Here is a 26,429-nt window from a genome sequence, read left to right as displayed (position 1 = left end):
TTTTGTTTGAAAAATCCCTTTCCAACCTCCCCTGCTCTGGTCTGCTCCGCTCTCACCTGGCGCCGGGGCCCTCTAAGCGATCAATCCGCGCCTCCATCTCGCGCACTCTGCCCCCGAGAACGTCGACGTTCTCCTTCATGACCGCCTCCAAGTCGCCCATGCCCTTCTCCACCGCCTCGACGGCCGCCCGCCACTGGGCAATCTCCTCCCGCGTCTGCCCCTGGCGGCGTTCCAGCTCGTCCACTAGGCCCTTGGCCTGGGCGGCGCCGTTGTGAATCACGCTCAGCGTCCGGAGCCGCTCCAGCACGACCGGCAGCAGGGGCTGCAGGTTCTGAATGGTGGGGAGCACGTTGTACAGCGCGGTGATTTTGGAGGATTGCTCGTCCAGGAACAGCTTGCTCTGGATCTGCAGGGATTCCTCCCCGGGGCCGGCGGCGGCGGCGGTAATTTCTCCTTGTTTGTTTTCGTTGGCGTGCGCGCTGATGACGGCGGCGGCAGCACTACTCGTGGTCGACAGGCCTCGAAGGCGCGGGCGGGTGTTGGAGTGCACGGTCGTCGAGACGAGTTGTTGCATCCGTTTGTCGTGCAGGTCAGCGAGCGAGGCGAGGGCTTGTTTGCGGGAGGCGGCCAGGCGGTCGGACTCGGCGATCAGAGTCTTGAGTTTGGCAGAGACGGTATCCAGGAGGGCCGTGTTGGTGTGCGATGCAGACGTGGACAAGGTCTCTCCTGACATGGTTGATTGTGGTGCGAGTGTGGCGGATAGGGTGGTGACTTGTGTGGATAGGCTCGCCAGCGTCGGTAGGATGGCGCCAGTCTGAGACGCTGCACTTATCGAGGAGACGCCCAGGGCGGATTCCAGCGCGGTGAGCCGATCGGAGAAAGCGGCCACAGACGAGAGAGTCGTCGGTGCTGCCGTTGGTGTTGCTGCTGCATTCGACGACACTGTGCTGGTGTCTTTCTGCGGATGTCGCTGGCCGTGCAGTGAACTCGAGCTTAATTTCGACAGGAATTCGTCCTCCGCTGAAGTGCCGGTCTTCAGTTTGGCCTTCATGCTCAACCCGTCCAGCAGTCGACTGAGTTCCCGGACACCATCCACATCCACGTCGTCGTGCTCAGCACCAACACCGGCACCGCCAGTTCCTTGGTGCTGTTGTTGTTGTTGTTGCTGCTGCTGCTCCTCCAGACTATCCTTAAACTCCCCATCCTCGTCCTTCTCTTGCTCTTTTTCTCTCTCCCTCCGCTCCAGTTCTAACCTGACCTCCTCCGCCTCTCTCTTCAGTCTGGCCAGTTTTGTGGCCAGCGTCTCCTCCTCACTGTCACTGAGATCACCACCCTCCTCAATGCCGTTTCCTTGGAGCCACCGTCTCCTCCGTCGAGCACTGCGAGTTCGATATGCGCGTCTCGTGCCGGCCACCGAGTCTGAGAAGTCGACATCCCGGGCGTCCACGACGGAAGGTTCAAACCTCCGCCGTGCACCGTCCCGGTCGATGGGTTGGCGATCAAGCCCAGGACGGGATTCGTCGTCGTCGGAAGGAGAGGGTGAGACCGTGCGCACTGTCCCTGTTGGCAGCGTGGAGACGTCGTCTGCTAGTTCTGGCGTTTCATATACCTCGGGGGCAGCGTCCTGCAGGCATTGACGGTGAGCCGGTTGTCAAGGGGTGGCGGTAGGAGAGGGCGAGGAGAGCTTACCAGATCTGGCAAGCCAGCGTACTTCTTGCTGACAGACATTGTGCTGCAATCTTAAAGATGTCCTTTGAATAACTTGTACCGAGTAGATACAAACATATACGCATTCATAGAGGACCGCAACTTTTTGGGTGAACGTGACACGCGAAGTTTATCCGGGGTTTATCCGCGCGCCGTGGCTATATAACAATAATGGACAGCTCATTCGTTAGATCTACACATCTGGCATGAAACTCTGCGTGACATTTTAAATGGACGACTTGCTATCCCTTCACACACAGGGGGGAGTGCGTCAATGCTGACTTTCCCCGAGCACGATCTACAAGACGCCACCGTTGCAGCTGGAGGAGCTGTGCTTCGAGGACTAGAGAGGCAGCTACAGTATATGGACGAATTCAATCGATGCCTTCTCGACTCAAATGATAGAGGAAGAGGGCAAAGCTCCGATGCTCTCTGTGTTTGAGACAGGCTCAAGTGTGAGAAGAGAGGACAGAACCGCTTGGCAAAGCGCCACTTCGATAGAGTCTTGTTCAATTGTTTCCTTTTTGCTGACCACCAGGTCAAGGCTTGAAAAGGAGAAGTGAAATCAAGTTGATCAGTGACACAAATCACTGACGCTTTCATTGGCATTCATGATTAAAGGAAATTCCCTTGTGAGCGGGCACATCGACCGCCTCAGCATGTCCAACGTCCACTCCAGGCTTTTTCCGCCCATGGTTCACGTTCCGGCACTATGCCGCTGCTCTCCCCTTGTCTTTGTGAATGTGTTTATCGGCATCCATATCGACCAGGAACCTCTCCCACGTCGAGATGACATTTTGGTAAAACTCCATATGCTGGGTCGCCAAAGCCCCCAGGCTGTCCCGAAACTCCACTCCCTTGATCCTCTCGAAATCCGCAACTTCACGGACCACCTGCTCATCAAACATTTCGCTCGTGGATTTTGCGCTGTCAACTTCTCGGTTGAGTTCTGCAATTTTGAGTTCCAGTTTGCGGGCGCGTTCGCGGCGAGCGGTTTCATGGTCGACCCCCCGCATGTCTTCGACTTTGCTGCGGATGAAGTTTGCCGGGTTCAGATTACTGCCGTGGGAATAAGGGTTGTTGGAGGCCAACATATCGCGTTCCGAGGTGGCCTTTTGGAGGTAATCCGTGAGTCCCTCAAAGTCGAGTTGTTTTTGCTCGCGCGTCTTGAGGAGCGACTTGACCGAGTTGATGTATGCTTCCATATCTCTGAGACTTCCCAGGTAGTTTTGATCGGTGTGGTCCTTCAGTTGTTTCCACCCTCTCGACGATTCTTCCACACAGCCAGCAAAGGTTTGCAGCTGAGCTTCAATTGCTGGTTCTAATGGGGTCAGTCTGCGCATGTTGTTGGCAAGGTCGGCATAGTCCACCTCAAGGTCCCCTTCTCGGCGAGCGACGCGGGCGATGATCTTCTCCACGTGCGACAAGTCTTCATCGAGTTTGTTGGCACGTTCGGTGACCTCAATAAACCGCTTGTCGGGCTTGTGGACTTTGGAGAAGGCGTTTAACATGGTGTCCGCGACGTTATCGAAGAACCCTGACGGAGCCGTCGCGTTACTCGCGCTGCTTTCGCCCAGCGTGTTGCTCCGTGATGGCCTCATTCGCATCTGTGCATTCCAATCTCCTGTTTCTAGGAATAACAGCAGTATGGGAGCTCTCCGTAATACCGGGTGCAGAGTGCACCTTTTGAGGAAGCGGTGTAATGACCAGGCCCGGCGTTGGGTGAACTCTGTACTAAACCGGTCTCCGCGAACATAGGCCATATTGTTCTTTTCAGGCAAAGGAGGGATGGCGCAGGCTTGATAGTCTCGGTGCAGGGTCTGCCGGAGGAAGACAAAGTCTGTGAAACGTCGCCGGACAGCAAAATCGGTTCTTTGAAAGGACTTGAAGTCGGTCTACGAAGGAGGTCAGCCGGAAGGTCGCACCGCAAGCAAGGGACGAACCTACATGAGTGGTGACCAGGTACGAAACATATGCATCTTTTGTGCCATCGTTCTCCTTGAGCGGGGTGTCGACAGTAACTTCCAAGATACCGTCGCGACCTATGCCGCCCAAGTCGACGTTGTCCGCATGTTCACCAGCCTGTGGTTCGCTGGATATGCTGTCGCTGCGTGGGCCGCTGACGGACCTGTCGGGCAAATTGCCAGGAAACGGGGCTGAGGGTTCCCCCTCTGGTGTATCTTCTCTCTGCCATGAGACGCTGTCGAACTCGCCGTGGTCATCCATCCTGAGCTCAATTCAATCCCCGCAGCGCAGGCAACTCGGTTTCCTGCGACGACGTCCGGAGCAGCGACCTGAAGGATAAACTTAGCCTCGCACGTGAGACAAACAGTCTGAGTAGACGACAATGAAGGCAAGCTCTAGCCTGAGAGAGAGGTCCGTCAGTTGGTCATGCAGAGGTGGGTTGCTGTTGATTCCAAGTTCAGTCTCCAACCAGTGACGGATGAGCAGACGCGGCGAGGGTGAGGCGGCGAGGCGGGTGCTCTAACCTCATGTGCTACATATATCACGCCGCTTTTGACATTCTGCCTTTCCTTCATATCCATTATTCTACTTTGAACCTCTCAAAGGGATACGACGCTGATAAAATGATCTCGTGTGCCATTACTGCCCTTCTCCATAGTATGTTATCCTTCGGACTTGACTTCCACTTCTATGCGTCTGTTAGCACCAGTGTTGTCATTCAGGCTGTATCCTGTTTCCTTCTGCCACGCTCGATCCGCCCTTCTATACCACAGGTACCATCCGGCCATCACCAACAGTGTCAACGGAACTGTGATGCACCAGTAAATGTAGAAGTTGGCTGAAACTCTTGGCGGACCGCCACCGCCACCCTCCGAGGGCAGCCAGTTGAACATGCTCATGCTGAACAACGAGGCGACGTACGTCCCGGGCAGGAACAGGGCTGCGATGAAGGTGAAGGTTGTCATGGCGATACTGTCCTGCTTCGTCGACGTGGCAATGCGCGTATTCATCTGCACGTCCCGGAGGGAAATTTCGTTCTGTTCTTGCGCCATCCGAGTGTAGTCAAGGGCGATCGCGTTCTCTCTCTGGCTTGTTGCAGAGTACAAAACGCTCAGCTGTGTCTCTACCCTTTCTTTGGTCGTGTCGAGGCTGCCGGTGATCCATTTCATCCTCGTAGTCTCATGTTCAATTCCCTGTTGCATTTCAGGGCACCTGGGAGGATGTTTGTGGATGTAGTCGGAACACTCCACCGCCAGTGTATGAAGGAAGTTCAGGCACTCCTCAGCCCAGAGACAGGTTCGGTTCAAATAGTATAGTTCTGTGGCTGTCGAATGTAGTCCAGAGGTCACCCGTTTGATGTCGATATCGCTGGGCCAGTTCTCAAGAGATCGCGTCTTGGTGACTCGGCTCGGTTGGGTCACGCCAATCTCGTCCTCAAGCTCGTCCACTCGAGTGATCTGCTTCCGCAAGAAGAGGTTGATCCTCTCGGTGTAAATTTTGAGGAGCATGATAGGAATAAGGAGGGGATCGGCTTTGAGATGAAGGCACGGGGTCAGCAACCCCAGTAAAGCAGCCATGAGCGGTGCAGTGTTCACGATTTCCGCTGCGTTAACGACTCCCTCGCCACAGAGGAGGCCATACGTCCACCCCGTGTCACAACAGTAGCAGAGAGACAACACGCAGTCCGCCACGCCTAATTTACGGCGTCCCTGGATGAGGACTTTGAGATAATTGACCTTGCCGGTGGCAGGGTCGCACTCTGTGAACCGAGAATGAACACCAACCATGTCAAACAGCCCCGGCACCGTCGCGCCGGGAAGGAGGAAAGAGTCTTCAAGCAGGGTGAACGAGTCTCTGCTCATGTGAAGCTCTCGCGACTCCACACCTTCGTCCTGCAACCTGGATCTCTCGCAAAGGAGGAGCCGAAAGCCGCCGCCCACCGATTTCGACTTCGGCGGAGGAGACCCCGGTAGACAAGACTGCATTCACCAGGTCAGGTTCAAACAACAGAACCGCTTGTGCGAGCGTGGCGGGGACTCACATTTGCTAGAACCCAGTCATGAACCTCGGCGGCTGCGAGAACCCCATGTCGAAGCCCTCCCGCCAGTTCGTGAGCTGTTTCGATGAAGTAGAGGCCACCACGATGCTCGGGCTTCCACTTGATGTATGGAAGGAGTGACTGGCGCTGTGCTGCAAACATGATTTGTTCATGTGTATGCGGTAACAAGTGTTGGATGACCGCCATTAGGCTCGGTCTGCTGAGGGTTGTCGAAAGAAGTCGTCGCTGCCTGCACGGGGGCTAGTTTCGGTATAGTACATACATACAACTCGCTTCCTAGCCGAAAACGAGGCTGGCAACGACGGCCATTGAGGTTAGAATGTTCAAAGTGACAGAACGGGCAGTGGGTGCAATAGTCATTAACAAATAGTGGTCTGCGTACGAGGCATTGCGGCCGGCACAGTGAGGCTGAGTGCTGGAGAGCATCGTTGACGCAAACCAATAATGGAAAAGGCCAGTCACAGCCAAATAAACCTTCCCGCTGAGGCTGACAAGGCGTAAAAGCGATAGGCAGTGGAAGAGAAGAGCCTGAGGAAAGAATTCATATCTTCATGCTATAGAATTTCTTTTTTCCTTCCCGCGAACTCAGAACTCAAATTCGCCCCTGAACTGATCTAGGTTCATGCCAACTCCAACTTTCTCTGTCAAATCCCGTCTTCCCATGCCTGTAAATGCTCTTCTTAGAGTGTCGTAGAGATTTGTGCTCTCGTTTTGGTGTATCATCCTCTCCAGCTCGGCATCTGAGATGCCGCCACTGCCGTCTCCGACTATTTCCCTGGCTTTGTCTAGACCCTGCTCACTCACAGCTCGGTGTAGATTCAAAGCCCCCAATAAATGCCCAGCTGCCTCGGGGTAACAACCAATGTTAATGCATGACACGCCCAGATTGTATCGCGCTCGAACGAAATTGGGGTTGACCTCCAACGCCTTGCAGTATGCCGTGATCGCGTCCTCGGATCGACCAGAATTGGCCAGCGTCGCGCCTAGTCGATTCCACAGCAGGTGGACTTCGCGCTCCCGGTTGACCATTCCGCTCTCTGTGGATGCAAGAGCAGCCTTGAAGCAGTCAACAGCCTTTTCAAAGTCCTCGTTGCCGTAAAAGAGGACACCAAGTCCAACCTGGACGTCGGGATCCATATGCTCCCCGGAAGGCGACAGTTGAGCGGCCTTGATGAAAAGATCCACAACTCGCTCATGCAGGATCGCTCTGTCAGTGAAGCCGTGCTCGGTGGGACTTGATAAATTCTCGGGAGGGTGGATTTGAGGGTATTTAACGCTTAGCCAGCGCTCTAGTGTCCTGTAGGCCGTGCTATCATACCCTTCGTTGGTGTAGGAAACAGCCAAGGCCATCAGAGCATCGAGGTTTTGGGGATCGAGCTCCAATGCTTTCTCCAGAGCACGGATTGCTGGTGACTCTTTCTCGTTTTGGGCTTGAGCTGCGCCTAGTAAAACCCAGGCTTCGACGTGGTTGGGGTCTTGTTGCACGGCAGCCTCAAATGCCAGTGCTGCGAGTGATAGATTGCCGTGCGATTCAAGAATCTCTTTCCCTTGCTCAAACGCCGACCTACTCGTGTTATTTTCCAGGAAGGGATTCTGTGACTCAAACATATAATCTCCGAGCATTGGCTCTCGCTCGAAAGGATGATGCGAATTTAATCCCATCGTGGAGTCGAAGTTTTCCCACGCTGCCAGGTCCTCAGCAGTGTAAGGGTCATCTTTGAGATATTCTTCTTCCATTTCTCTGGGTGTAAGTTCAGCATGTATTCTAAATAATTCTCTTTCGAAATCTGCAAATGCGTCTGCAGGAGATTTCACTGACCTGTCCATTTCCTCAAGTTGTCTGTTTATTGCCTCGTTGGCTTGATCTGAGAGGTTATCATGCTGTGACTCAAGCTCTTTAAACTGGGCCTCCCAGTTGGCATCATCGAGCTCAACCATCCGTCCCTTCCCCTTGTCTGTTGTTTGTTCAGGCTGGTGTTGCATGTGCAGTGATCCAAAGTTCATCCCGAGGTTCATGCCGCCCATATATCCCATACCCATCGGGCTCTGGTAACTGTTCATCATGGAAGGCGTTTGCATAATAGGGCTTGCGGTTCGTTGTGCCTGGGCTTGTTGGAAGCGAGCAAATTCCTGCGGCGAAAACCCCGGTTGGCTCTGACCGTTGAGTCTTGGGTTCATAAAGGCAGCCTCCATTCTTTGTTGTTCACCCGGGTCGAACTCTGCGGCCCAGCCGGGGGACGGTGATCGCCGCGTTATGCCCTGAAGACTGGGGAGGTCGTGTCGAAGTTGCTCCATCGCGAAGGGCTGGGGCATCCCGGATTGTTGCATGAAGTCGTTCATCATCTACCCCACAGTTAGCAGCGCCCTTCTCTCGCCAGACCGGGAGACCAAGACCTGATCAGAACCATTCGGCGTCATTCGAGAGCGCATGCTCTCTTCGAGCCCTGGTTGAGCCCGGCCGACAAGGCGGTCCCGTTGGAGGGTATTGTCACTCTGAACATGGTTTTTGAATTGGGTGAGCGGGTTACCCGCAGTCGAGCACTCGGCACCTCCGAGGAAAGACATGGTCGACAACAGATGAGAGGCGGTACGTTGGAGAAAGAGAGAGAGATTGATAAAGTGGTGTTGCCCAGTCTTGGGGCAGGTCAAGTCACGTTGTGGAGAGGATGGCAGCGATGGTTTAATAATACTGGACGGAATACCGAGTATTGGTACATGGTTTTTGGCGGAGGCACTGCATGGTCCCTAATAATTGCTGCGGGCGGCAACCGAGGCACTGAGTGCAATGGGCAAGCAACGGGCGGCGCAGGCAAGTTCTGGAACTCGGAGTGGGAAAAAGAGATTTTCCGGGGTAAAGCACGCCGAGGACGCCACCCAGTTTAGCCGACAACCGGAGGAACCACGGAACATGGCGAGCTGGAGTGAGATATGACCTTTGCCACGCATCGAAGCTCTTCACTCGTTCACTGTTACCCGCGACATACTGGCCGGAGATCGATTGACTGCCCGGTGGTGATAAAATTTCTGATGTCGATAGACAGGCGAGTCCTGAGTGAAGAGGCCACCCCCCACCTCACCCTCTTCTTTGTTGATCACATGACTATATCAGATGCATGTTCTATATTGAAATCAAACCTTTTCGTCGACTTGGACCAATCAGAGAAAGGCCATGGTTGTACCGTACGCAAAAGCGTGTCACTATACTACCCTGGTTTATTGGGCTGACATGGATGTCCCTCATATTTAGGGGCCCAGCCTCTTCTCAGAGGTCAACCCCGTGTCATGTCAGCTCATCTTTCAGGAAGTTCCTCAGAGACCTGCCATATTGTGCCGCTCTCAAGTCCATGAGACTGCCGCTTTGAACTCGCTACTGGCGACCGCCTGCAGCTGTGCGCCACTTGCCCGAGAGGGCAGCACCCTATTGACGCATGAGGAACTGGCAAACGAGTGTAACAAGCTCGGCTTCTGCGTAATTGGTCCTCTCCCAACAACCGGCTCTGGGTGATATATATCCGTGGCAGAGAGGGCAATGGCATCACACTGCGTATGACGCATTTCCCAACCTGTCCTTGTGTCAGGCCTCCCAAGGTTCTGAACCTGCTCGGCCTATGGAGATAAGGCATCCAGGTCAATAGAAGTCCAAAGGTAAGCTGGAATGCTCAGCTGAATGTTGACCCTGCGATGTGATCGAGGTATATATTGTTGCATGCCAGTCAGAACTTCGATTCGTTTCCTATTCTTCGCGACCCAACCAAAAAAATTGACATCTACCATCCACACCGTTGACCACGATGTATACTGTCGCATCTACTCTCACAATTGCCTTGGTCCTGGTGGGACTCGCTGTGGTTTCGCTCCTCCTCAAGTCCGTCCTACAGTACTGGAGGTTAAGACACATCCCCGGCCCATTTGCGGCCAAATTCAGCAACTTCTGGTTAGCTGGGAAGTTTTGGAACAAAGAATACTTTGATGCCATCGCTCTGGCGCTGGATAGGCAGTATGGCCCAGTTGTGAGGTACGGCCCAAACAGAGTCTTGTTCAGCGATCTCTCGGCTGTGGGCGTTGTCTTCAACACCAGGAATTCATTTCCCAAGGTAGGTCCCGGATCTTCCGATTCGGCAAATTCAAAAGCTGAGCTGATGACTGTTTTCACCTACAGGCAGAATCTTACGAGGTGGCCTTTCAAGCAGTCAATGGAAAGCTGATAAGCTCCATCGCAACAGAACGAAACGAGGCCCGAATCTCCATGATAAAAAAGCAGATTATTGGCGCCTTCACGACCACAGCCATTCTTGATTACGAATGCCATGTCGACCGCAATATCAAGAATCTGATGAGCCGGCTTGTCACTACAGATCCAGAGGTGAACATTGCCAGATGGAACATCTTCTTCGCTTTTGACACCATCTGTAACATCGCCTTCAGTGACGACCAAGGCTTCATGGAGAAACAGTCCGATCTGGGAGACGCCTTAGAAGGCTCCCGTCAGCGATTTGACCACTGGCACTATTGGCAATCCCTGCCCAAACTTGAGAGGCTCATTTATAAAAACCGCTTTGCCTCCAGAAGCGCAGGCGCAGCATCCCTCCTTGGTAAACTTGCCGTCGAACGCCTCCAAACGCGGCTTGAAAAGGGCGGAGTAGGGACCCATTCGGACCTTCTCGACCGGTATCTCCAGGCAAGTGAGCGCGACCCTGTCACTTTCGATAGATCGACCATTATCGGCCTACTCATCTCGACGATCCACGCGGGTGCTGAGACCACTGCGGCAACTGTTAACATAACTCTGTATTACCTGCTCACCAATCCACGGACCTTGGCCAAGCTGCGGGCCGAGATCGAAGATGCAAAGCTCGCCTCTCCACCTTCATGGCAATCGGTCTCGAAACTCCGCTACCTGGAAGCCTGCATCAAGGAAGCCGGCCGGCTGCGTCCGCTGATCCTCGACCCGATGGAGCGCGAAGTGCCTGTCGACGGGCCCGGGATCGAGATTTCCGGCACCTATATCCCGGCTGGGACCGTAGTCGCGATCAACATACACGCGCTGAACCGCGACCCGTCTGTCTGGGGAGACCGAGTTGACGAGTTCAGACCCGAGCGTTGGATAGAAGCTGATGAGACCCAACTCTCCCGAATGGAGCGCGCCAACTTGTTCTTCTCCGCTGGGAGGAGGACGTGCATCGGGCAGCACATCGCGTGGATTGAGATGAAGAAGTTTCTCCCCGAGCTACTGAACCGGTTTGATGTGAGTAACTTGATCAATCGATCGACCACCACCCCAAATCTTTTCCCATTTCGTGTCGTATCCTTTCTCTCTCCAGTGTTGAGCGTTCTCATGTCCTCATTAATACGTCCTCACGCACCACCCGGACACTAACCGACCCCGAATCACGTGCAGATCGAACTGGTCAACCCTAAGAAACCACTTGAGACGTTCCAGTCCTTGGCTTTCTTCGTCAACGAGCTCACGGTCAGACTGACGCCGCGATGATGAGCCGCCGCCGCTACCGTCAATGTTCCTGATCACCGGAGCCCCGATTAGGGGGAGGGGCGAAACTTCAAAAAGAAATAAGAATATGGAAGTGAGCGAGTCAGTGAGTCGGGCAAAGAAGAAAGGGAACATTCATATCGTACGGGACAGTGTTTGAAGGCCCGCAAATGGCGGAGGGGGTGGGACGAGGCTGGCCACAACAGAGCCACATATTCTACGATCCTATTAAAATAGTCAACTTTGACCTATCGATTCATTAGTATTTCCTCTCTCCCTCCCTTCCTCGCCCACTGGTCGGGTACCGACCTTGACAACAGAGGCAGCCAAAGTCAGGTGCCATAGGGTGAGTACGTGTGTTGATAAATCTTACAAACACCGCCATATTCTGGCCTCGTGCCCACTTTTTTTCAGGGTTAGGAGGGGTTTCGTCAAGAATAGAGATTTTATTGTATCTTTTTCTATGTTACAATCGTACACTCTCGGAGCTATCGAAACTGATTTAGAGACGGGCATCAGGGTGCAAGGAACGGCGGCTCAATCTGACCGGTGGTTTCCCCGGTCTGGACACTCGATGTCCGTCGTGCTCGTCCCCGTCTCCTGTCCGTTGGCCCAATCTCTTATTCAGGCTTTGGTCTCAAAGCCGTATCTACCTGGGTCCTGAGAATTAGAAACGTAGCAGGTCGTGCTAAAACATATACATCCAAGTCCAATGAGTACAATCCCGCATGCTCTTTTTAGATTGTTACAAAGACAAGCCGAGGAGAAGAACTGTGCTCTTAGATCCGCTGCACAGCAGAAAAGAGAAGTTCGGCCCCCAATTGACGCTTCCAGTTGATAGTTGACCAACTTTCGTGATCGGTAGGTGGTCTGGTGACTTCTTTACATGGTCACTGTGGTGTTATACCTGAACCCGGAGTCGGCGACCGCAGCTCCACCTGGAGGTCATAGGTCCCTCGAATCGCGGGTTAGCTTCGCTCAAAGTTCGAACCTCAGGAGTACACGACAACTCGTGGGAAACGTTGTTTTCGCCTGCCGCAAGCTGATTCGCTGGGATACGGACGACCTGGCGCGGCTGACCTGGATTGAGAAACGCCAAAGACTTCCTCCGGAAACCCACTAGTTATTTTCAACGGGCGGGTCGTTCCTGGGAGCTCTATTCGCCGAGGAGTATGAGAAATCGACTCTCAGCCTCCGACCGTAAATCTCCTTCTCTTGCAGCAGCTTCATTGCTTCCATGGCACTCTTGACGTCAATGAAGTCGGCATGGGCGAACCCTCTCGGTTGCCCGGTGCGTCGATCAATGGCGACACGGACGTCGATGACATTTCTAATGCCACGGAACAGGTTCGTGAGATCGCGATCCGTCATCTCGAAGGACATGTTGCCGATGAAAAGGGTCTTGGAAGGAGGGTTGAGGGGCTTGCGCTCGACGTTCTGGTTGTCAAGGACGCCGCTCGGGCGCGCCGCGTACTGAACTGTGATGCGGCGACCTTCGAAGAGCGACATGTTGAGACGCTCCATGGCCGCGTCGGCAGCCTCCTGCGTTGAGAAATCGACATAACCGAATCTAAAGCAATGTTAGCAAGGCTTGATCGGCTAGAGATCAGGAGAAACTGACCCTTTACTTAAGCCACGGCTGTCCCGAACAATCTTGCACTTGGTCACCGTTCCGAAGCGGGCGAATTCTTTGACTAGGTCGGTCTCGGTGACATCGAAGAACAAATTGCCGATGTAAAGTGTGGGCTTGCGGTCAAACATGCCAGCATGGCTCAGGGTTGCCGACTGCGAGGGTGTAGATTTAGAATCAGCTGTTAGCTTTTCGCCCGTCTCAGCTGCAGGCAATGCTTCGTCGGTTGCTTCAGTCGCATTGGCGGATTCCGCAATGGCTGGCTCAGACCCGGTCGGCGCAGGCCCAGTTTCAGCAAGAAGATTTTCATTGATCACTGCAGCCGGAAAGGACTCTTCTGTGGCTTCGGTGATATTCGCAGGCTCTGCAGCTTGGGGAGCCGACTTTGTGCTGGAAGCCTGGGTTTGAGCTGCATTCTCGGCTTCTTCTGATTTCGTGGGCTCAATTCCAGATATGGGAGGCTTGCTCTCTTTTTCCTGGGTTCCACCTGTAGCCCATCGCCGTTGTAAAGGAAATGATGCGGCGGCCCTCCCGATTAACCGCGATGTAGGAGCGCTGATAGAAGTGTATGTTCGTGAAGAGGAGACAACGATGGAAGGTTGAGAAGTGAGAAAGCGCGAGGCGCAACGGCGTAGGGCATACCTGGGCAAATCATCAGCAGGCGACCTTGACGGGTGAATGAGAGCAAATGCTTACATATCGACAACTAAAGGCCGGGAAGATTGAAGGAAGACGCAGAGAAGGAAATCAGCTATGCGGGAATGGTGCCAAAGGAAGCAGAGAGATGCAAGTCTTCTGCAGCATGTACATACGACCATTGGCGAGAAAAAGTTGAATCGGGTATAGTCTCTTGGCACCGTTTTTGCGGATTATGTAATTACTCAAGCCTCATTAGGGGCACCCAAGGGCCTCCCAGGGGCACCCATCTGAGAGGGCCGCCTACCATCCGCCTCCGTAGATAAACGGCAGATTCCTACACCATGGAGACGAGACGTCACCGGCAGAAGAGCTGACAGAGGACTTAGAAAGAGTCGAAATCGGTGCCTGCCATCAACCCCAACATCCTTCCCTGGAATTTCCGTCCCACTTCCTGCCACTTGACCTGGATTCCCGCAACAAGGACAGGCCATGGCATGGCCATTCCCAACCCCGGATCACCATCGACTTCGGGAATGGAAACGCGATCTCCGAGACTGCTCGTCCACGACACCAGTTCTGCAAACATGGGGCCAAAGTCTGTGACCAGGCGTTCTTCGGATGTGCTCCCGGCTTCAATGTTCAAGTCCAATAGTGTCAGGATCAAGTGGAGAATGGGAGGGAGGATGATCGCATCGTGTGCAAGGGAAGGAAGAGTATGGAGCGTTGTCAACAACAGAAGGGACTCGTGGGTCAGTGTGGGGAGTTGTACAGCGTTAGGACCAATGGTGGAAATGAGGATGATGAGCGTTTGCAGGCTCAGTTTAATCAAAGAGGGATGTAGGAGGGTGGAATTGACCAGGTAAGGTGATGTGACGAGCGAGGCGAGGAGAAGCGTCAGTCGCGAACAAAACGGTAGGTATAGTGCTTCTGCGAGAAGCTTGTGCAGGTCTTTCGGGATTCGTTTTGAGCGCGCTTCGAGCTTCGCGGCGGTTTTGGCGGCGACTTTCATCCGGGAAGAGAAAGTGCGGACCTTGAGGATGTCCGGCCCTGTGAGCTTGTCGGCAGCTTCTAGCGCCAATGGCTGGAGAGTGCGATAGGACAATGCTGTTGTAATGGTGTCGACGGCTGCTGGTGAGGAATACACTGGCTCAAGACGCGGTGGTAGTCGATTCGAAGGAAACGGTGGTTCGCTTGGGCGCTCGGTCGCAGATGGTCGGTCGACATCAATGTTGATCCCTGCCAGTTCTCTCGACCCCAACGACACCGCAGTCAACAGGGTCGCACGTGTTGACAGGGAGAAATCCCCTTCGAAATACATGCTTACGATCCAGGGCCCCATCAACCTAGGTATCGAAACCAGGCATGCGATTATGCCCTCCAATCTTGATCGTTGCACATCGTCCGAGTCCATGCCTTCTTGCACATTCACTAGAGATGAAGCCAGCTGGAGGATGTTGGATGACAATTCGTCGCCAAAGTTTGCCTTTCGACGTATCAAAGATGGAGCAGTCTTGATTGCCAGCTCGACTGCCGAGGGGTCGTTCTTTGCATTGAGCTGCTTTATGAGAGACGTGATGTAGACTGGAGGGGCTGGTTTGTTCCGGTTGACCAGCGTAGGGTCATCGTCTGAGTCGGATGGGTCGCTGTCTGGTAGAGGATAGGGTTGTAGATCCTCCTCCTCTTCCTCTTCCCCGGCCGAGGGTGCTCCGTCGGAATCGGAAACTTCTTCAATGGCCACGATCTTAGATCCCTGAGGTCGTGGCTCTGTTGACAGTCGTTTGCGGCGTACGGCTTTAGGAGTCGTGTGCAAAGGGCGCTTCTTCGAGGGCTCGATTGCGTTCTTCACCAGTTGTTCCAAACTTCCAATTGTGTCTTGTATGTCGACTAGACCCACGAACCGCTGCATCTGCTCCCCTTCCATCTCTTCAATGCCAAAGTTCAGGATCTTGTCCGGCTGATCGACTAGCTTTGAGACTGCAACCGCAACCATCATCCCCAAAAGCCTGGCGCGAGGAACCGATGCAGAAAGCCGATTTGAGACCGCCCGCACGAAAGCACTGGAACCCGAAAACTTTTTGACCGAGCTGTGATCCAAACGATTGAGATAGCCGAAAGCAAGCAGGATGGTTTGAGCGGTCGCTAGAAGAGCCCAACCATGGGTAAGCACAGGTTCTGCTACCAAATAGGAGTATTGAATAAAGAGTGTGCGCATTCGGCAGAGTTTACTTACACTCCTGCTGGAGAATAGCATCGCGCTGGATTTGTAGTTTGTTCCCAAAGTTCTCCAGACTTCTCTCGAGGATCTGCTCGAGCTTGTCTTGTAGAAGTTAGCCCGTTCCAAAAGAAGGGGAGGCAATGGCTGACCTTGACTCGCTGCCAGGGTTGCAATGACAGCTCTACGAGTATTAAGACCGAGACCAGCGTATTCCCCATTAGTGCTCGTCAACCAATTCGTCACATGTGCTTCTAGCAAGGGATTGTTTCGGACGAGCCCGTTAATCATGGCTGCCACTCCCCCGATCGTGGAGCTATTCGTTTCCAGTAGCTCCTTTGGTCCCACGATATCTGCTCCGTTTTCGAAGAATCTCCGTGCAAGATCTCGTAGGATGGTGTCAAAGAGGACTTTTTGATCGTACGCCGGCAAGCCCTGAATTAAAATATGCATTGGCGTCCACAACGCTCGCTTCCCGAGAAGAAGTGAGTTGTAGAGCTCGCTGATCAAGGTATCTATGTCATCGTTAGTAAGTTGGCACGTAAAACCGCTTGAGCGAGTCATACCCCGATACCCAAGACTAAGCCCTCGCTTCAACATCTGGCAAAGAAGGCTTATCTGCGGAGAATTGGAGGGCGGCATTGTGTTGAAGCTTGCCGCGGCGGTCGAAATATTGCGTCCAAGCCATCTCGAGTACTCATTTCCGTCCCCAAGCCATTCCTCGTGCTCTCCTAATCCTTTCAAGTCCCGAAATGTCGCGAAGACTTGCGACATGGTTGTGAGGATCTTGCTGCCAGCAAGTTGAGAAGTCGCTTCCTGCCAGAAGACACGGCGCTGTGTGTCCGTGGGAATTGTCTTGATAGCATGGGATAAGAATTTGGAAATGATCGTGTTGCCAGCAAGGACTGACGATAGGACATGGACCGTATCTGCCAACAGCGAACTATCTTGGCCGGGATTGATGGATGAAAGGCGCCTAATCTGCATCAAAAGTGCACCGATCCCGGCTACACTAGAAAGTGAGGATAGTAGGGCTGTCTTGAGCTGCGTGTCCGATCTCGAAAGTCTGGGTTTTCGCAGATGAAGCCACTGATCGGGAACGGTAACAGTAACAAGGACGTTGATGATTTGGGAGGCCTTGGGCTCCGGCACGTGAATGTTGAAGTCATGTCTACCTTCAATACCGTAGTGAAGATACTCTAAAACGGCTGCTAGATCCTCGTTGTTGGGTTGGTCTTTCAAAATCTCAAGCGCATCATCGGGGAGCGAGGCAGGTGGTGCTTTGTCCAGATAACTCTTCTGCAGAAACGCCGTCGAGTCGTGGCGCTTATGGTTCGTCTGTTGCGCCTCTGCAGAGGTCTGACTTATAGACGTGTCAACTGAAGGTCGAAGACTGAATGCGTCGCTTGCGTCATCACTGGCATCTGTTGTGGTGTCGAGCACAGATATCTTAGATTTGGTACTGGCTGGGCGGCGCGATGCCGGCACAGAATCTTTCAAGGTCAAGGTCTCGAACTTATCAATGTTATTCTGAACCTTGCGGGTGGTTTTGATGGGCTCCAATAAACCGTCCATGTCTGTCGTTGCATAGTGATGTGGTGCTTTGGAGGAGAGCGGTGCATGGAGGAAGTTCAACGTAATTAATACATATGGAGTTCGCACTGGAGCCTTGTTCGCGCCAAGATATTTTGCTACTGTAAGAGAGACACTGGTGGTGAAGCCCGGTGTTCAATCACAATACAACAACGTCTTGATATATCGTGCAAGCATGTGGATAATCTGAAAAGGCGATGTGCTGCAAAGCCACATCACTGGTAACGACTCCAACTACAACAGTTTAAGAGAAATATCAAGACTTGAACAAGTCCCAAATATCAACGCAGTTACCATGTCAATCGGTATTCCAGAACGAATTCACTATCCTGCTATTTTTAGACATCTCTATATCTGAAGTGACCTAGGTCCCTGGATCTGCAAGACGAGTCTTCCACTTCAAAATCCCCGCAGTGATGGATGATGCACGTCTGCAGTCTTAGGACAAGCCCTTCCGCAAAGATCCATATTGTGGTGAGTTGTGGACTAAGTGTTAGAATGGATCCGGGGAAAGCCTGTTCACGTAGGTTCTTTGGAGGGTTGAGGACATCTCTACCAGAATTGGTTCCACAGACTAAACAGGCGTGGTCGTTGACGGCGTTGTTGTCGGAATTGTCGACGGAGGAGGAACGCCGACCTGAGAGCTGGTGAGCGAGATGTGGATGGAAGATCGGGAAGGAGGAACTGAGTGAAAGGGCTACTTACCGTGGGATGACTCTCAATGCATTGGCAGAAGGTGGAGATAATGCTTCCCGCCGTCTTCACAAAGCTCGACCACTGGGCTGCCTTAGGGTCCTGGGTTGTGGTGGTCGTGTGAGGCGTAGTGGTGGTCGTATGAGGCGTAGTTGTGGTCGTATGTGGCGTAGTGGTGGTCGTATGAGGCCTAGTGGTGGTCTGCTGGCGTTTGTCGAGAACGACATCTTCGAGTTCTGCAGCAGGTGTGGCTCGCGCAAATCTGAATTTCTTCTTGCTGATGAAGCTGGTCGAAACAGTCACTAGACAACTATCAGTTTCCTCACCAGCCGTGGAAGACTTAAGAGGGCAATACCGGTTGTTGGGGGATAGTGCGCTGAGCAATAACTTTGTGCAGGGGGGTAGCCAGCGAGAGGTGCTAAAAGTGCGTAAATCCCTGAGTGGCAGACATTGCTGGCGGCAGTGGTAATAGAGGCAATAGCCACATAAAGAAGGATGATGAATTTCATGATTATGGCGGCCACGAATGATATGCAGCTTGGAGTGGTGGTCAGACAAGAGTGTTATGATCCGAGCTCAGTCGATATTACCTCGTCCTTTTATTATATTCAGACCTCATGCTAAGTGCCATTTTCTGACAATCTAGACCATCCAGCTCCCGTATATCGAGGAGACAGGAGGTCCGGAGACGATGAGGCGATTGCAGGAAAGAGGTCGTCGTGACTGCTTAGGAGGAACCACATGGTATCTAGATAGTCTTTTAGGCAACGAGGCCATTCCTTTCAGCTCGATCTTTTGACGCCTGCACGTTCTGGCCGGGATGCAAGACCCTGAGAGACCAAAAGTAGTGCTTTGCGATGCGAGGAGGAACAGTAGTCGGTGAAATTTGAGCTCGGGGTTGCCATAAGCTGGATACCCGCTAAGGTAGAGTCTAAGTGACCACCTGCCATGTTTGGAACAAGCTTGTCTTCGCGTATGCATTTGCCGCCTGTCCAGGAGACTGGATCTGCATGTTTGAGACAGATTGAGGAAGAACGGGGTTCTTCGAGAGGTTGCAAAAAGACTGAGATCGCGCGATGCTAAACCTGCCTGTCGGTGAGGCACCCACAGGTATGCGAAGATTGGACCGGAACACACTGTGCTGGCACCAAAGCAGTCTAGCTCTGAAAATGTACCGCATTCTCGATTACCGGGTCATGAGTACTCGGTACAATGGTTGCGGAGGCGGTTGTGGCGCCAGCTGGATCTTGGAGGTCGAAAAGAATCTACGCAGAAAGATCGAGCCCAACCAGGTCTGTCTGCGTTAGGCGAGGCTCGCCCCTGAGGCCACAAATGGGTAGAGCCACCCCACGGGCATCGATTGTGGTTCTGGGCCCTCAACACCCCTGGTTTGTTTCTTCCCACAAGTCCGTACCCCAGGAACGCCGTCTTGCTCATTTCAGCATGTTTCTCCACTGCCCATTCAAGTATGGCAGGAGTAAAAAAGCAACCGAAGCTTTCTCGCCGCCTTGGCTAAATCTTCTTTCACGAAAGTGCGTACCTTTGCCATCAACTGTCTGGTGTCCGAAGAGAGTCGTAAGCAGCGTGCATGCACGCCGGCGTCCAGCTGAGGCCAGGCTCAAGAAGTGGAGGCACGGCTGCTCTTCTGTGGTGGCGAGACAGACTGTACTGGACCTGCCTCTCGACTGCCTCGGTGCAATCCAGCTCAAATGTCACATAATTTAATTTACGAATACCAATCGATGACAGCTGGAATCCAGCAATGGCGACGGACCGTACGCGGTGAGGAAAAGCCGTTTGCACGAGCTGTTACGAAAACAAGACCGTATGTTTCGAGTAGGCAATGGCACATAGTTTTGTGGGCGGTACAAAAGGACATGAAGAAGACACTGATAGCCAAAGGCTTTGGGTATTCAAGGCGGTGGTAGTGGAGCTAGCTCAGAGAATGCCCATAACCGCCTTCATGCATCGTTGGAAATATGCTCTGGTGACAGAACCCAATCCGTTATATGTCCATGTGGATATCTAGTTTCGCCTTTTTATGCATGCATGAACTTTTCTTGAATTTGCTGCAAGATTTTGATCGTGCTAACGGGTCCTTTTTGGCCTGAAGCCACCCATGTCAAATCAAAGGTATATCTTGGTGTCAAATCGTCTTTTTGGAAGCTGGCACATAGACGATGACTGGGCCGGTTCATTCCACGTGTCCGTGTTGACTCTCACTGAAATGAACTGGGTCAAGGTGGAACCCAAGACGTCCTGGATCCCATAACCTTTTCGCCTAGCTCCGATGTGGAAAAGGTTGTTCTGTGCTCACGGTGGTGGAAGCTTCTTTGGCCGCCTCCTGCTGGTTTGCTTCCAGCCTGCTGAAGGGCACTCGTGGAGGGAGAGAATAATCCGTCGGTCCTTGTCGTGTCGTTAATATGCAGGTTATCAACCGAGATACCTCCGTAACGCCTCGTAGATGCTGAAAATGATCGCTGAACTTGGTGCCGCGCGGAAAACCGTGATTCCGCAGCCTCGATAAAATCCCTTCACTCCCTGCTCACGCCATAACGCCCGGCCTGTCGAAAGAAACGTTAATCTGTTTGGTCCAGAGGTGACTTCAGTGCTGGACGTCTGCATGCGTGACTTGATCGTATCCGCCGGGTAGAAAACAAAGTTGTACGACATCCCTGCCGCTGCTCCTGCAACCATCTGCTGCCACACTTTAACGTCTGATACATGATTCACACTAGGATCCGAACGGAGGAACAGCATCTTAACACCTTCGTAAGAGCCGAACCATGCAGCCGAACCGCCTGTTTCCCGAATGAGTGTGCCCAACTGCCCATGCCAGAAGCCGAGAAGCCCTTGGCTACGGAAAATTGTGGTGATGAGTTGCATTGGGCCAAGTGGGCGAGTCGTTGTGTATCCCAACTTGGAAGCAAGGTTGGATGGGGCCAAGGGGACTTGCATCTTGCATTTTATGAGTTCGATAGGTGTGAGGAGGAGCGACGTGAACGCTCCTGAGGCGGCACCGCAGGCCAGGAGGTATGAAAAAGGGAGTTCAATCTTGCCATGAGGGTTTCGATCTCGTTGCGCGCGGAGGGATGGAGATGCTCTCACAACAATGTCCTGGGCGATTCGATAGCTGAAGAACAGGGAGGATGTTTCTATTGCGGCGCCGAGTAAAGGCGCACTGATACCTCTGTATAAAGACACAAGAGGCCCCTCGGGCGACCGAAATGCAGCAGAGAAGGCATCGAAGGGCCCGTGCAACCGCGGGACTGCGCCAGGTTCGTGGGATTGGGATTGAAGCCGGACCTTGACCGTGTCAAACGGGTATTCAACGAATTTCCCCAGTATTCCAGCTGTTGATCCATAGACTATGTCCTTCAGCGCTTCCAGGCTCTGGCTTGGAGGGGTGAGCAGTAGCTCCGATTGTTGGTGGGTCGACGTGCTAGCATTGTGACCGTTGCTCTGGTTGAAGCCAGAGACTGACTGCAGCTCATCTTTGAAGGCTGCCATGCAGAGAATACGTGTGAGGAGGAGGATCAAGAAAGGTTATCGTAGTAACATATTGTTGTATGTATGTGAGAGGGGCTCTCTAAAGCGAGAGAAGAGCGGTGTCGTGCGCCAAAAATGGAGCCGAATATAAAGCGGAGTGACTCACCAGCAAACGGACTGGCAGTAGATTGGACTCGAGGATATTTGACGTTGACGATCAAGCATAAGACTGCTGACTTAGAGCAGGAAGGGAGGGCTGCAGCTCAAGAAGGACCATGAAGAGTCGCATTCCTCTTTGTAGCCTCACATTCGAGGGGTCCAGACAGTTATGTTTGAGGGGTGGAGCCAGGGGCAAAAAAAATATTTGGCGGGCAAAATGGAGATGATGGAAAAGCCTCATGTGCAAAAACGGCCACACGTCTGACAGTGTCAAAACAGGACCAGAGGCCAAGCCATTGCTAGGATCGCACTAGTTTTTGACAAAAAATTGACTGCATCATACATGGCTGTTTCAGGCTCGGCGTAATTCTCGATAAGATAAGAAATATTTTGCCAGCCTCCACCGCAACCTCCATTCGAGATCCTCGCTGTGCTCCGTTCAATGAGGGCCACCCTCAGAGTTTGAGCTTTGAAGAGTGCTGTTATTGCAAATGCCCACGGCTAGAAGAGACGAAAACTGGAAATATGTCTGTCGTCCAGCTATCACCAGCTGCGGCCCCAATGACCGCCGCAGAACCTTCCGCGACCAAAGCCACGACCGAACCTGTGCCAAAGATTGGAATGAGAGTCAATGGTACGGTGCATCTGTTGGGGTCTATTCTCTGAAACTCACTTCAGCAACAGGCAAGAATTGGCATGCTCCGAAAAAGCCGTTCCGCCCGACTGCCGGCCAGACGAGCTTTGCCAAACGGAAAGAACTGGAGACACTCAAACAAGCCACCAAGGCACGCGAACAAGAAATGAGAGAAGAAAAAGTGGCCGAGCGAAATCGACGCATCCAAGCAATTAAGGACAGGCGGAAAGCTAAAGAGGAGAAGGAGCGCTATGAGAAGATGGCGGAGAAAATGCACAAGAAAGTGGTCGAGAGGAGGAAGCGGAGAGAAAAGAGGAATAAGCTGTTGAAGAGTTGAGGAACTCCTTTCTGGCGAAAAGCACAATCCACATTTCAGTCACGAATATCTATCGAATTTGATGGGGTTCCCCATCAACTGACTCCTCGCAAGCCATGGAGGAAGGCACAGCAAAGCTTCTCGACATAGTCACGACTGCCCATAGGGCTTGTTCGTGTCTAGCTGCGAACCGGTCACTTGCCAGCAAGATGCTATACCACCGAGTGCCCATGCGAGACGACTTGACGGTGTTGAGGGAATTCCAAACTCGAGAGACCTTGTCCGTGCCCAGAAATCCAGTCATAAAATCACTGCAAGTCCAGGAGCCAAATGCTTGGGAAGCGTGTGTACGCAACTGAGCTTACGCAGGACAATAGGAGACAAATATTGCGTTATGAGAAGAGGAAGGCGAGAAGTCTCCCATCCCTCATGAAAATCGGCATGCTTGTTATGATTCCTCTCCTTCATAGCTGGTTGCGAAAGGACTATCGATCACAGAATTCCCGATTTTGAGCTTTAAACGTGGGAAGCTCACTTTCAGAACTCGCAACTTGTCATCTGCAAGCCGGTGGAGCTCTTGCCTGGCGTGATAATCGGGCTCGACAAGGGTCCATGCTATACTGATATGAAAAGCATCGGACTTATCAGCCATCTCGCGTATTGTCTTGCTCGGCGGCTGGGACTGGAGGCGTGCCGGAGTGTCACACCGCTCTTCGTATAGTCGGGGCAGGCTGAATTGCCGAGCAATTGCATTACATATTGACAGCAACCTGTTTAGTTCATCGTCTCCTGGCTTCATGAGTTTCAAGACCAAGAAGAACCTTGTTTTATCGTGATTCGCTACCCAGTCCAGTCCCGACACCTGGACCGTGAATGGCTTGATACGGCCCTGCCTCAGCCTTGATTCGAGGTGGGTTTGGAATGGGTCCCTCTGCTCCGTTTTCAAGACGAGAGGAGCAGATAGACTGATATGAAGTGGTAACTGTACGCCCAACTCGGAGCGGAGAAAGCTGTGTACATGGGGTTTCGAGTCTTCTTGTGCTGGTCCTACTGCTAGACCTGCACTCTGTATCACTCTATCGAGGATCCCGAGCCAGCACCTTGACGGATACCACTCAAGGTAGATGTGGGTGGGCCAGTTACCTACCGCATGGGGTACCTGACGCGTGCGACCGGCGTGCAAGGAAGGGTCGTCGGTGGTCGAACTTCTTACGTTGGTTGCATAAAGCGAGTGAAACGAGCTTGGTAATGGTGGCGGAGGCGGAGGCGGTTTGGCCCTGCTGGATTCCGGTCCTCCTTGTTCAATGTGCTCAGCCTTCCGTTTCCCACTTCTTTGCTCGATGTGCTTTGTTGCTGTATCTTGATCTCCACTCTCAGAGCTTGAATCCGGGTATTCGACCAGGACCATGATCAAGTTTCAGTAACAGAGCCTGCAGTGAGAAAGGCACATGGCACAAGGGCAAATGTGCCTGCCAAGCCGGGCATCGAAGCTTGATAATAGGATGAGATATTCCCTGGGTGTGGATACAGTTGGTGTCCGGCAGGGGTTCGAGCAGGTTGAGATGCTTGGACACAGTGATGATCAGAGATAAAGGGTCCGCTGGAGGGTGTTGACGCGTGGTAGCTGAAAATGCAGGTGGAAATAATGATAAGGTGGTGACGAGGACAATGTCTCAGTTGTGCATATTATTGTCCGCTAGTCGTTTCCGTAGGGGAAAATCACAGGTGCAAATCAAAGAATCCGTAGGAGCTTCGGGACGGGATGACCGGAGAAACAAGCTCTCATGCATAAAGCTGTCTTTTCCCAGAGCTTTGGCATAGAGCACCTGCATAGGGACTATGTGGACAGTGATTCGGCGTTGTCGTTGTCGTGATGTAGTTAGTTAGTGATAGCAGTCTCTGTGCTCAGTAAAGAAGTTGTCGTGACTGCACCAGAGCTAAACTCCCAGGCACCCTTGGACCTCGGGGTCTTAATTTAGTGGATGACGTCGAGGCACAAGCCCAATGACAGGGTGGCTTTGGTGCCTACAAACCCCCCATTTTGCACCCTGGAGTCCAGACCTGTTGGCTGCGAACAGCCCCGCTAACCCCCTGCTGGGAGGTGGCCCTCCGGTTCAGGCTGCACTCCACCATGACATCGGCAGCAGGGTTGGTTGCCCGCCTACTCCGTTCTGCTTCCTTCAAAGCTCCAATGATACCAGCTGTAGGAAGAATTCCTCTTAACCTTTTCGCTTTGTGTAAGCAGAGATAGCTGTTTCCCGACTCCCTTATTCTTCCCATCTCTCCTCAGGACTGCTCGTCGAGACTTCTTTCCAATCCGCGAATCCGCGTATGTATGAGCTCACACCATGGATACCGGCGACAAGAATTGGGTATGTAGCTGTCCAGGCGCACCTCTCAATGAATCAGGCGGGCGCAAGGCTGATACTCGTTCTACTTCAGGCTACTAAGTACCTGCTTGACCCATTAAACGCACCCGATCCTTCTCAAGAAGATGGCCCAGGAAACACCTTCCGACCCGGTGCGACGGTCGCTCCAGTCAAGCCTTCCCCTCAATCGAAGCAACTGGTTGGAAGGCGCCTCTCAAAGACAAATCCCTATCGCAAGAACTCCATTTCCAACAGTACCACGACTGAGATCAAACGGTCTGCTTCCCTGAACAGCAATGGCTATTCTCCTATTTCGAGCAGCAAGGGCCCGTACCCTCCGCAGTCGTATCCTTCACCACCGCCCTCAGCGACCTCTCCGTTCGGCACAAACCAGTATCCACAGTCTCCTCAATCTCCACGGTCTCCCCAAACGCCTCGCTCCCCTGGCCATAGACAAGAGGCTTTTGGGAATGAAGGCCACTCGAGTCCCCACGGTGGTAGCGGTCGTCGTCGACGCGGGAGCTCCCTGTCGGAGCGCTACCCAGGAGATAAGTCCCACCGCCCTCTCGATACTCTGACGAGGGAGAAAGCCGTGGCAGATCGGGCGCGTCACGCGACCCGAAAACACCACATTCCACCGGACACCATTGACAGCCTCGACATGACGGGTGGCGGGGCCTATCACCACGGCGGTCCATACGATGCTACCTTGTTCGCGCGTAACAACTCAGTGAACAGTCCACTGGCGGCTGTGGCCGATTCTAACGCGGAAGCTCTGAAAGCAACGCCGAGAGAGAAAATCGTTGACTCTGTCAGGGGCCACAGACCACTCGACGGAGTTGCAGCATACGCTCCAGGAAATATGGATCGTAACGGCAACGTCTACAACTACGAAGAAGGTGACAATATGATGATTGAAGGCGGCCCGGAAGGAGGGGCATATAAACGATGGCCGGGCATGCAATATGACCCACACGATGTCAAGGGCAAAGGGGAACCAAGTTATAGTTTGGAAAAGGCTCTCAAAGAGCACAAGATCTCGGACGAGCAGCAGAAGGCCAACGGCAATACCGGGATCGAAATGAAGAGTCGCAACAGGAGCTCGAGCGGCCCTGTTCCGCCCACTGCAGATCGATCAGGATGGGACGACGGCGAGGGGCTCGGGAGAAGTGGAAGCATTGGGAAGAGGCTAAGTGGAGGATTGAAGAAAAGGTTCGGGAGTATTAAGAGAAATCACCGCCGGGAAGACTAACGGTGGCGGACATTCCTGTTAATTAACCCTCTCGGTTTGGGTAACGAACTGCTTTGGGGCGTCAACGGTTTTGGGATGAGTAGACAGAAGCCATCGAGTTGGATAACGGATACGACACAGGCCATGGACTGATGGACAGAAAATAAATGGCACGCATACATGTCGTGGCTGCGTAAGTTTCTGTTGGCAATTTGCAACACTGAATATATCACACACATTTCTCA

The 26,429-nt window shown here is 52.9% G+C and overlaps 11 protein-coding genes across 11 annotated transcripts; 3 read left to right on the top strand and 8 right to left on the bottom strand.

The window, feature by feature from the left end:
• Positions 1–52: 52 nt before the first annotated feature.
• Positions 53–1,728, bottom strand: AYL99_02768 (hypothetical protein; the record flags this gene model as incomplete). The annotated part of the gene is made up of 2 exons (XM_018834284.1): positions 53–1,624; positions 1,690–1,728. The coding sequence occupies 2 exons, from the start codon at positions 1,726–1,728 to the stop codon at positions 53–55; spliced, it is 1,611 nt and encodes a 536-aa protein (XP_018696908.1).
• Positions 1,729–2,417: 689 nt separating this feature from the next.
• On the bottom strand, positions 2,418–3,933 carry AYL99_02767 (hypothetical protein; the record flags this gene model as incomplete). Its single annotated transcript, XM_018834283.1, has 2 exons — positions 2,418–3,602; positions 3,655–3,933. 2 exons carry the CDS (start codon positions 3,931–3,933, stop codon positions 2,418–2,420), a joined length of 1,464 nt encoding a protein of 487 aa, XP_018696907.1.
• A 401-nt stretch (positions 3,934–4,334) lies between these two features.
• On the bottom strand, positions 4,335–5,872 carry AYL99_02766 (hypothetical protein; the record flags this gene model as incomplete). Its single annotated transcript, XM_018834282.1, has 2 exons — positions 4,335–5,651; positions 5,714–5,872. 2 exons carry the CDS (start codon positions 5,870–5,872, stop codon positions 4,335–4,337), a joined length of 1,476 nt encoding a protein of 491 aa, XP_018696906.1.
• A 444-nt stretch (positions 5,873–6,316) lies between these two features.
• On the bottom strand, positions 6,317–8,296 carry AYL99_02765 (hypothetical protein; the record flags this gene model as incomplete). Its single annotated transcript, XM_018834281.1, has 3 exons — positions 6,317–7,472; positions 7,551–8,074; positions 8,126–8,296. The coding sequence occupies 3 exons, from the start codon at positions 8,294–8,296 to the stop codon at positions 6,317–6,319; spliced, it is 1,851 nt and encodes a 616-aa protein (XP_018696905.1).
• Positions 8,297–9,522: 1,226 nt separating this feature from the next.
• On the top strand, positions 9,523–11,222 carry AYL99_02764 (hypothetical protein; the record flags this gene model as incomplete). Its single annotated transcript, XM_018834280.1, has 3 exons — positions 9,523–9,825; positions 9,891–10,976; positions 11,130–11,222. The coding sequence occupies 3 exons, from the start codon at positions 9,523–9,525 to the stop codon at positions 11,220–11,222; spliced, it is 1,482 nt and encodes a 493-aa protein (XP_018696904.1).
• Positions 11,223–12,338: 1,116 nt separating this feature from the next.
• AYL99_02763 (hypothetical protein) lies at positions 12,339–17,275 on the bottom strand (the record flags this gene model as incomplete). The annotated part of the gene is made up of 6 exons (XM_018834279.1): positions 12,339–12,789; positions 12,841–13,491; positions 13,911–15,663; positions 15,719–15,805; positions 15,853–16,215; positions 16,267–17,275. 6 exons carry the CDS (start codon positions 17,273–17,275, stop codon positions 12,339–12,341), a joined length of 4,314 nt encoding a protein of 1,437 aa, XP_018696903.1.
• A 592-nt stretch (positions 17,276–17,867) lies between these two features.
• AYL99_02762 (hypothetical protein) lies at positions 17,868–18,495 on the bottom strand (the record flags this gene model as incomplete). The annotated part of the gene is made up of 3 exons (XM_018834278.1): positions 17,868–17,930; positions 17,999–18,288; positions 18,342–18,495. 3 exons carry the CDS (start codon positions 18,493–18,495, stop codon positions 17,868–17,870), a joined length of 507 nt encoding a protein of 168 aa, XP_018696902.1.
• Positions 18,496–20,419: 1,924 nt separating this feature from the next.
• On the bottom strand, positions 20,420–21,496 carry AYL99_02761 (hypothetical protein; the record flags this gene model as incomplete). The annotated part of the gene is made up of 1 exon (XM_018834277.1): positions 20,420–21,496. One exon carries the CDS (start codon positions 21,494–21,496, stop codon positions 20,420–20,422), a length of 1,077 nt encoding a protein of 358 aa, XP_018696901.1.
• A 663-nt stretch (positions 21,497–22,159) lies between these two features.
• On the top strand, positions 22,160–22,605 carry AYL99_02760 (rRNA-processing protein cgrA; the record flags this gene model as incomplete). Its single annotated transcript, XM_018834276.1, has 2 exons — positions 22,160–22,268; positions 22,319–22,605. 2 exons carry the CDS (start codon positions 22,160–22,162, stop codon positions 22,603–22,605), a joined length of 396 nt encoding a protein of 131 aa, XP_018696900.1.
• A 427-nt stretch (positions 22,606–23,032) lies between these two features.
• On the bottom strand, positions 23,033–23,992 carry AYL99_02759 (hypothetical protein; the record flags this gene model as incomplete). Its single annotated transcript, XM_018834275.1, has 1 exon — positions 23,033–23,992. The coding sequence occupies one exon, from the start codon at positions 23,990–23,992 to the stop codon at positions 23,033–23,035; it is 960 nt and encodes a 319-aa protein (XP_018696899.1).
• Positions 23,993–24,932: 940 nt separating this feature from the next.
• On the top strand, positions 24,933–26,205 carry AYL99_02758 (hypothetical protein; the record flags this gene model as incomplete). Its single annotated transcript, XM_018834274.1, has 2 exons — positions 24,933–24,956; positions 25,027–26,205. 2 exons carry the CDS (start codon positions 24,933–24,935, stop codon positions 26,203–26,205), a joined length of 1,203 nt encoding a protein of 400 aa, XP_018696898.1.
• Positions 26,206–26,429: the final 224 nt, after the last annotated feature.

This window comes from Fonsecaea erecta (genome assembly GCF_001651985.1).
Source record: "Fonsecaea erecta strain CBS 125763 chromosome Unknown Scaff2, whole genome shotgun sequence".
In the NCBI taxonomy this organism is placed as follows: domain Eukaryota; kingdom Fungi; phylum Ascomycota; class Eurotiomycetes; order Chaetothyriales; family Herpotrichiellaceae; genus Fonsecaea; species Fonsecaea erecta.
The sequence above is the reverse complement of the archived record's forward strand: the minus strand, read 5'-3'. Positions and strand labels throughout refer to the sequence as shown.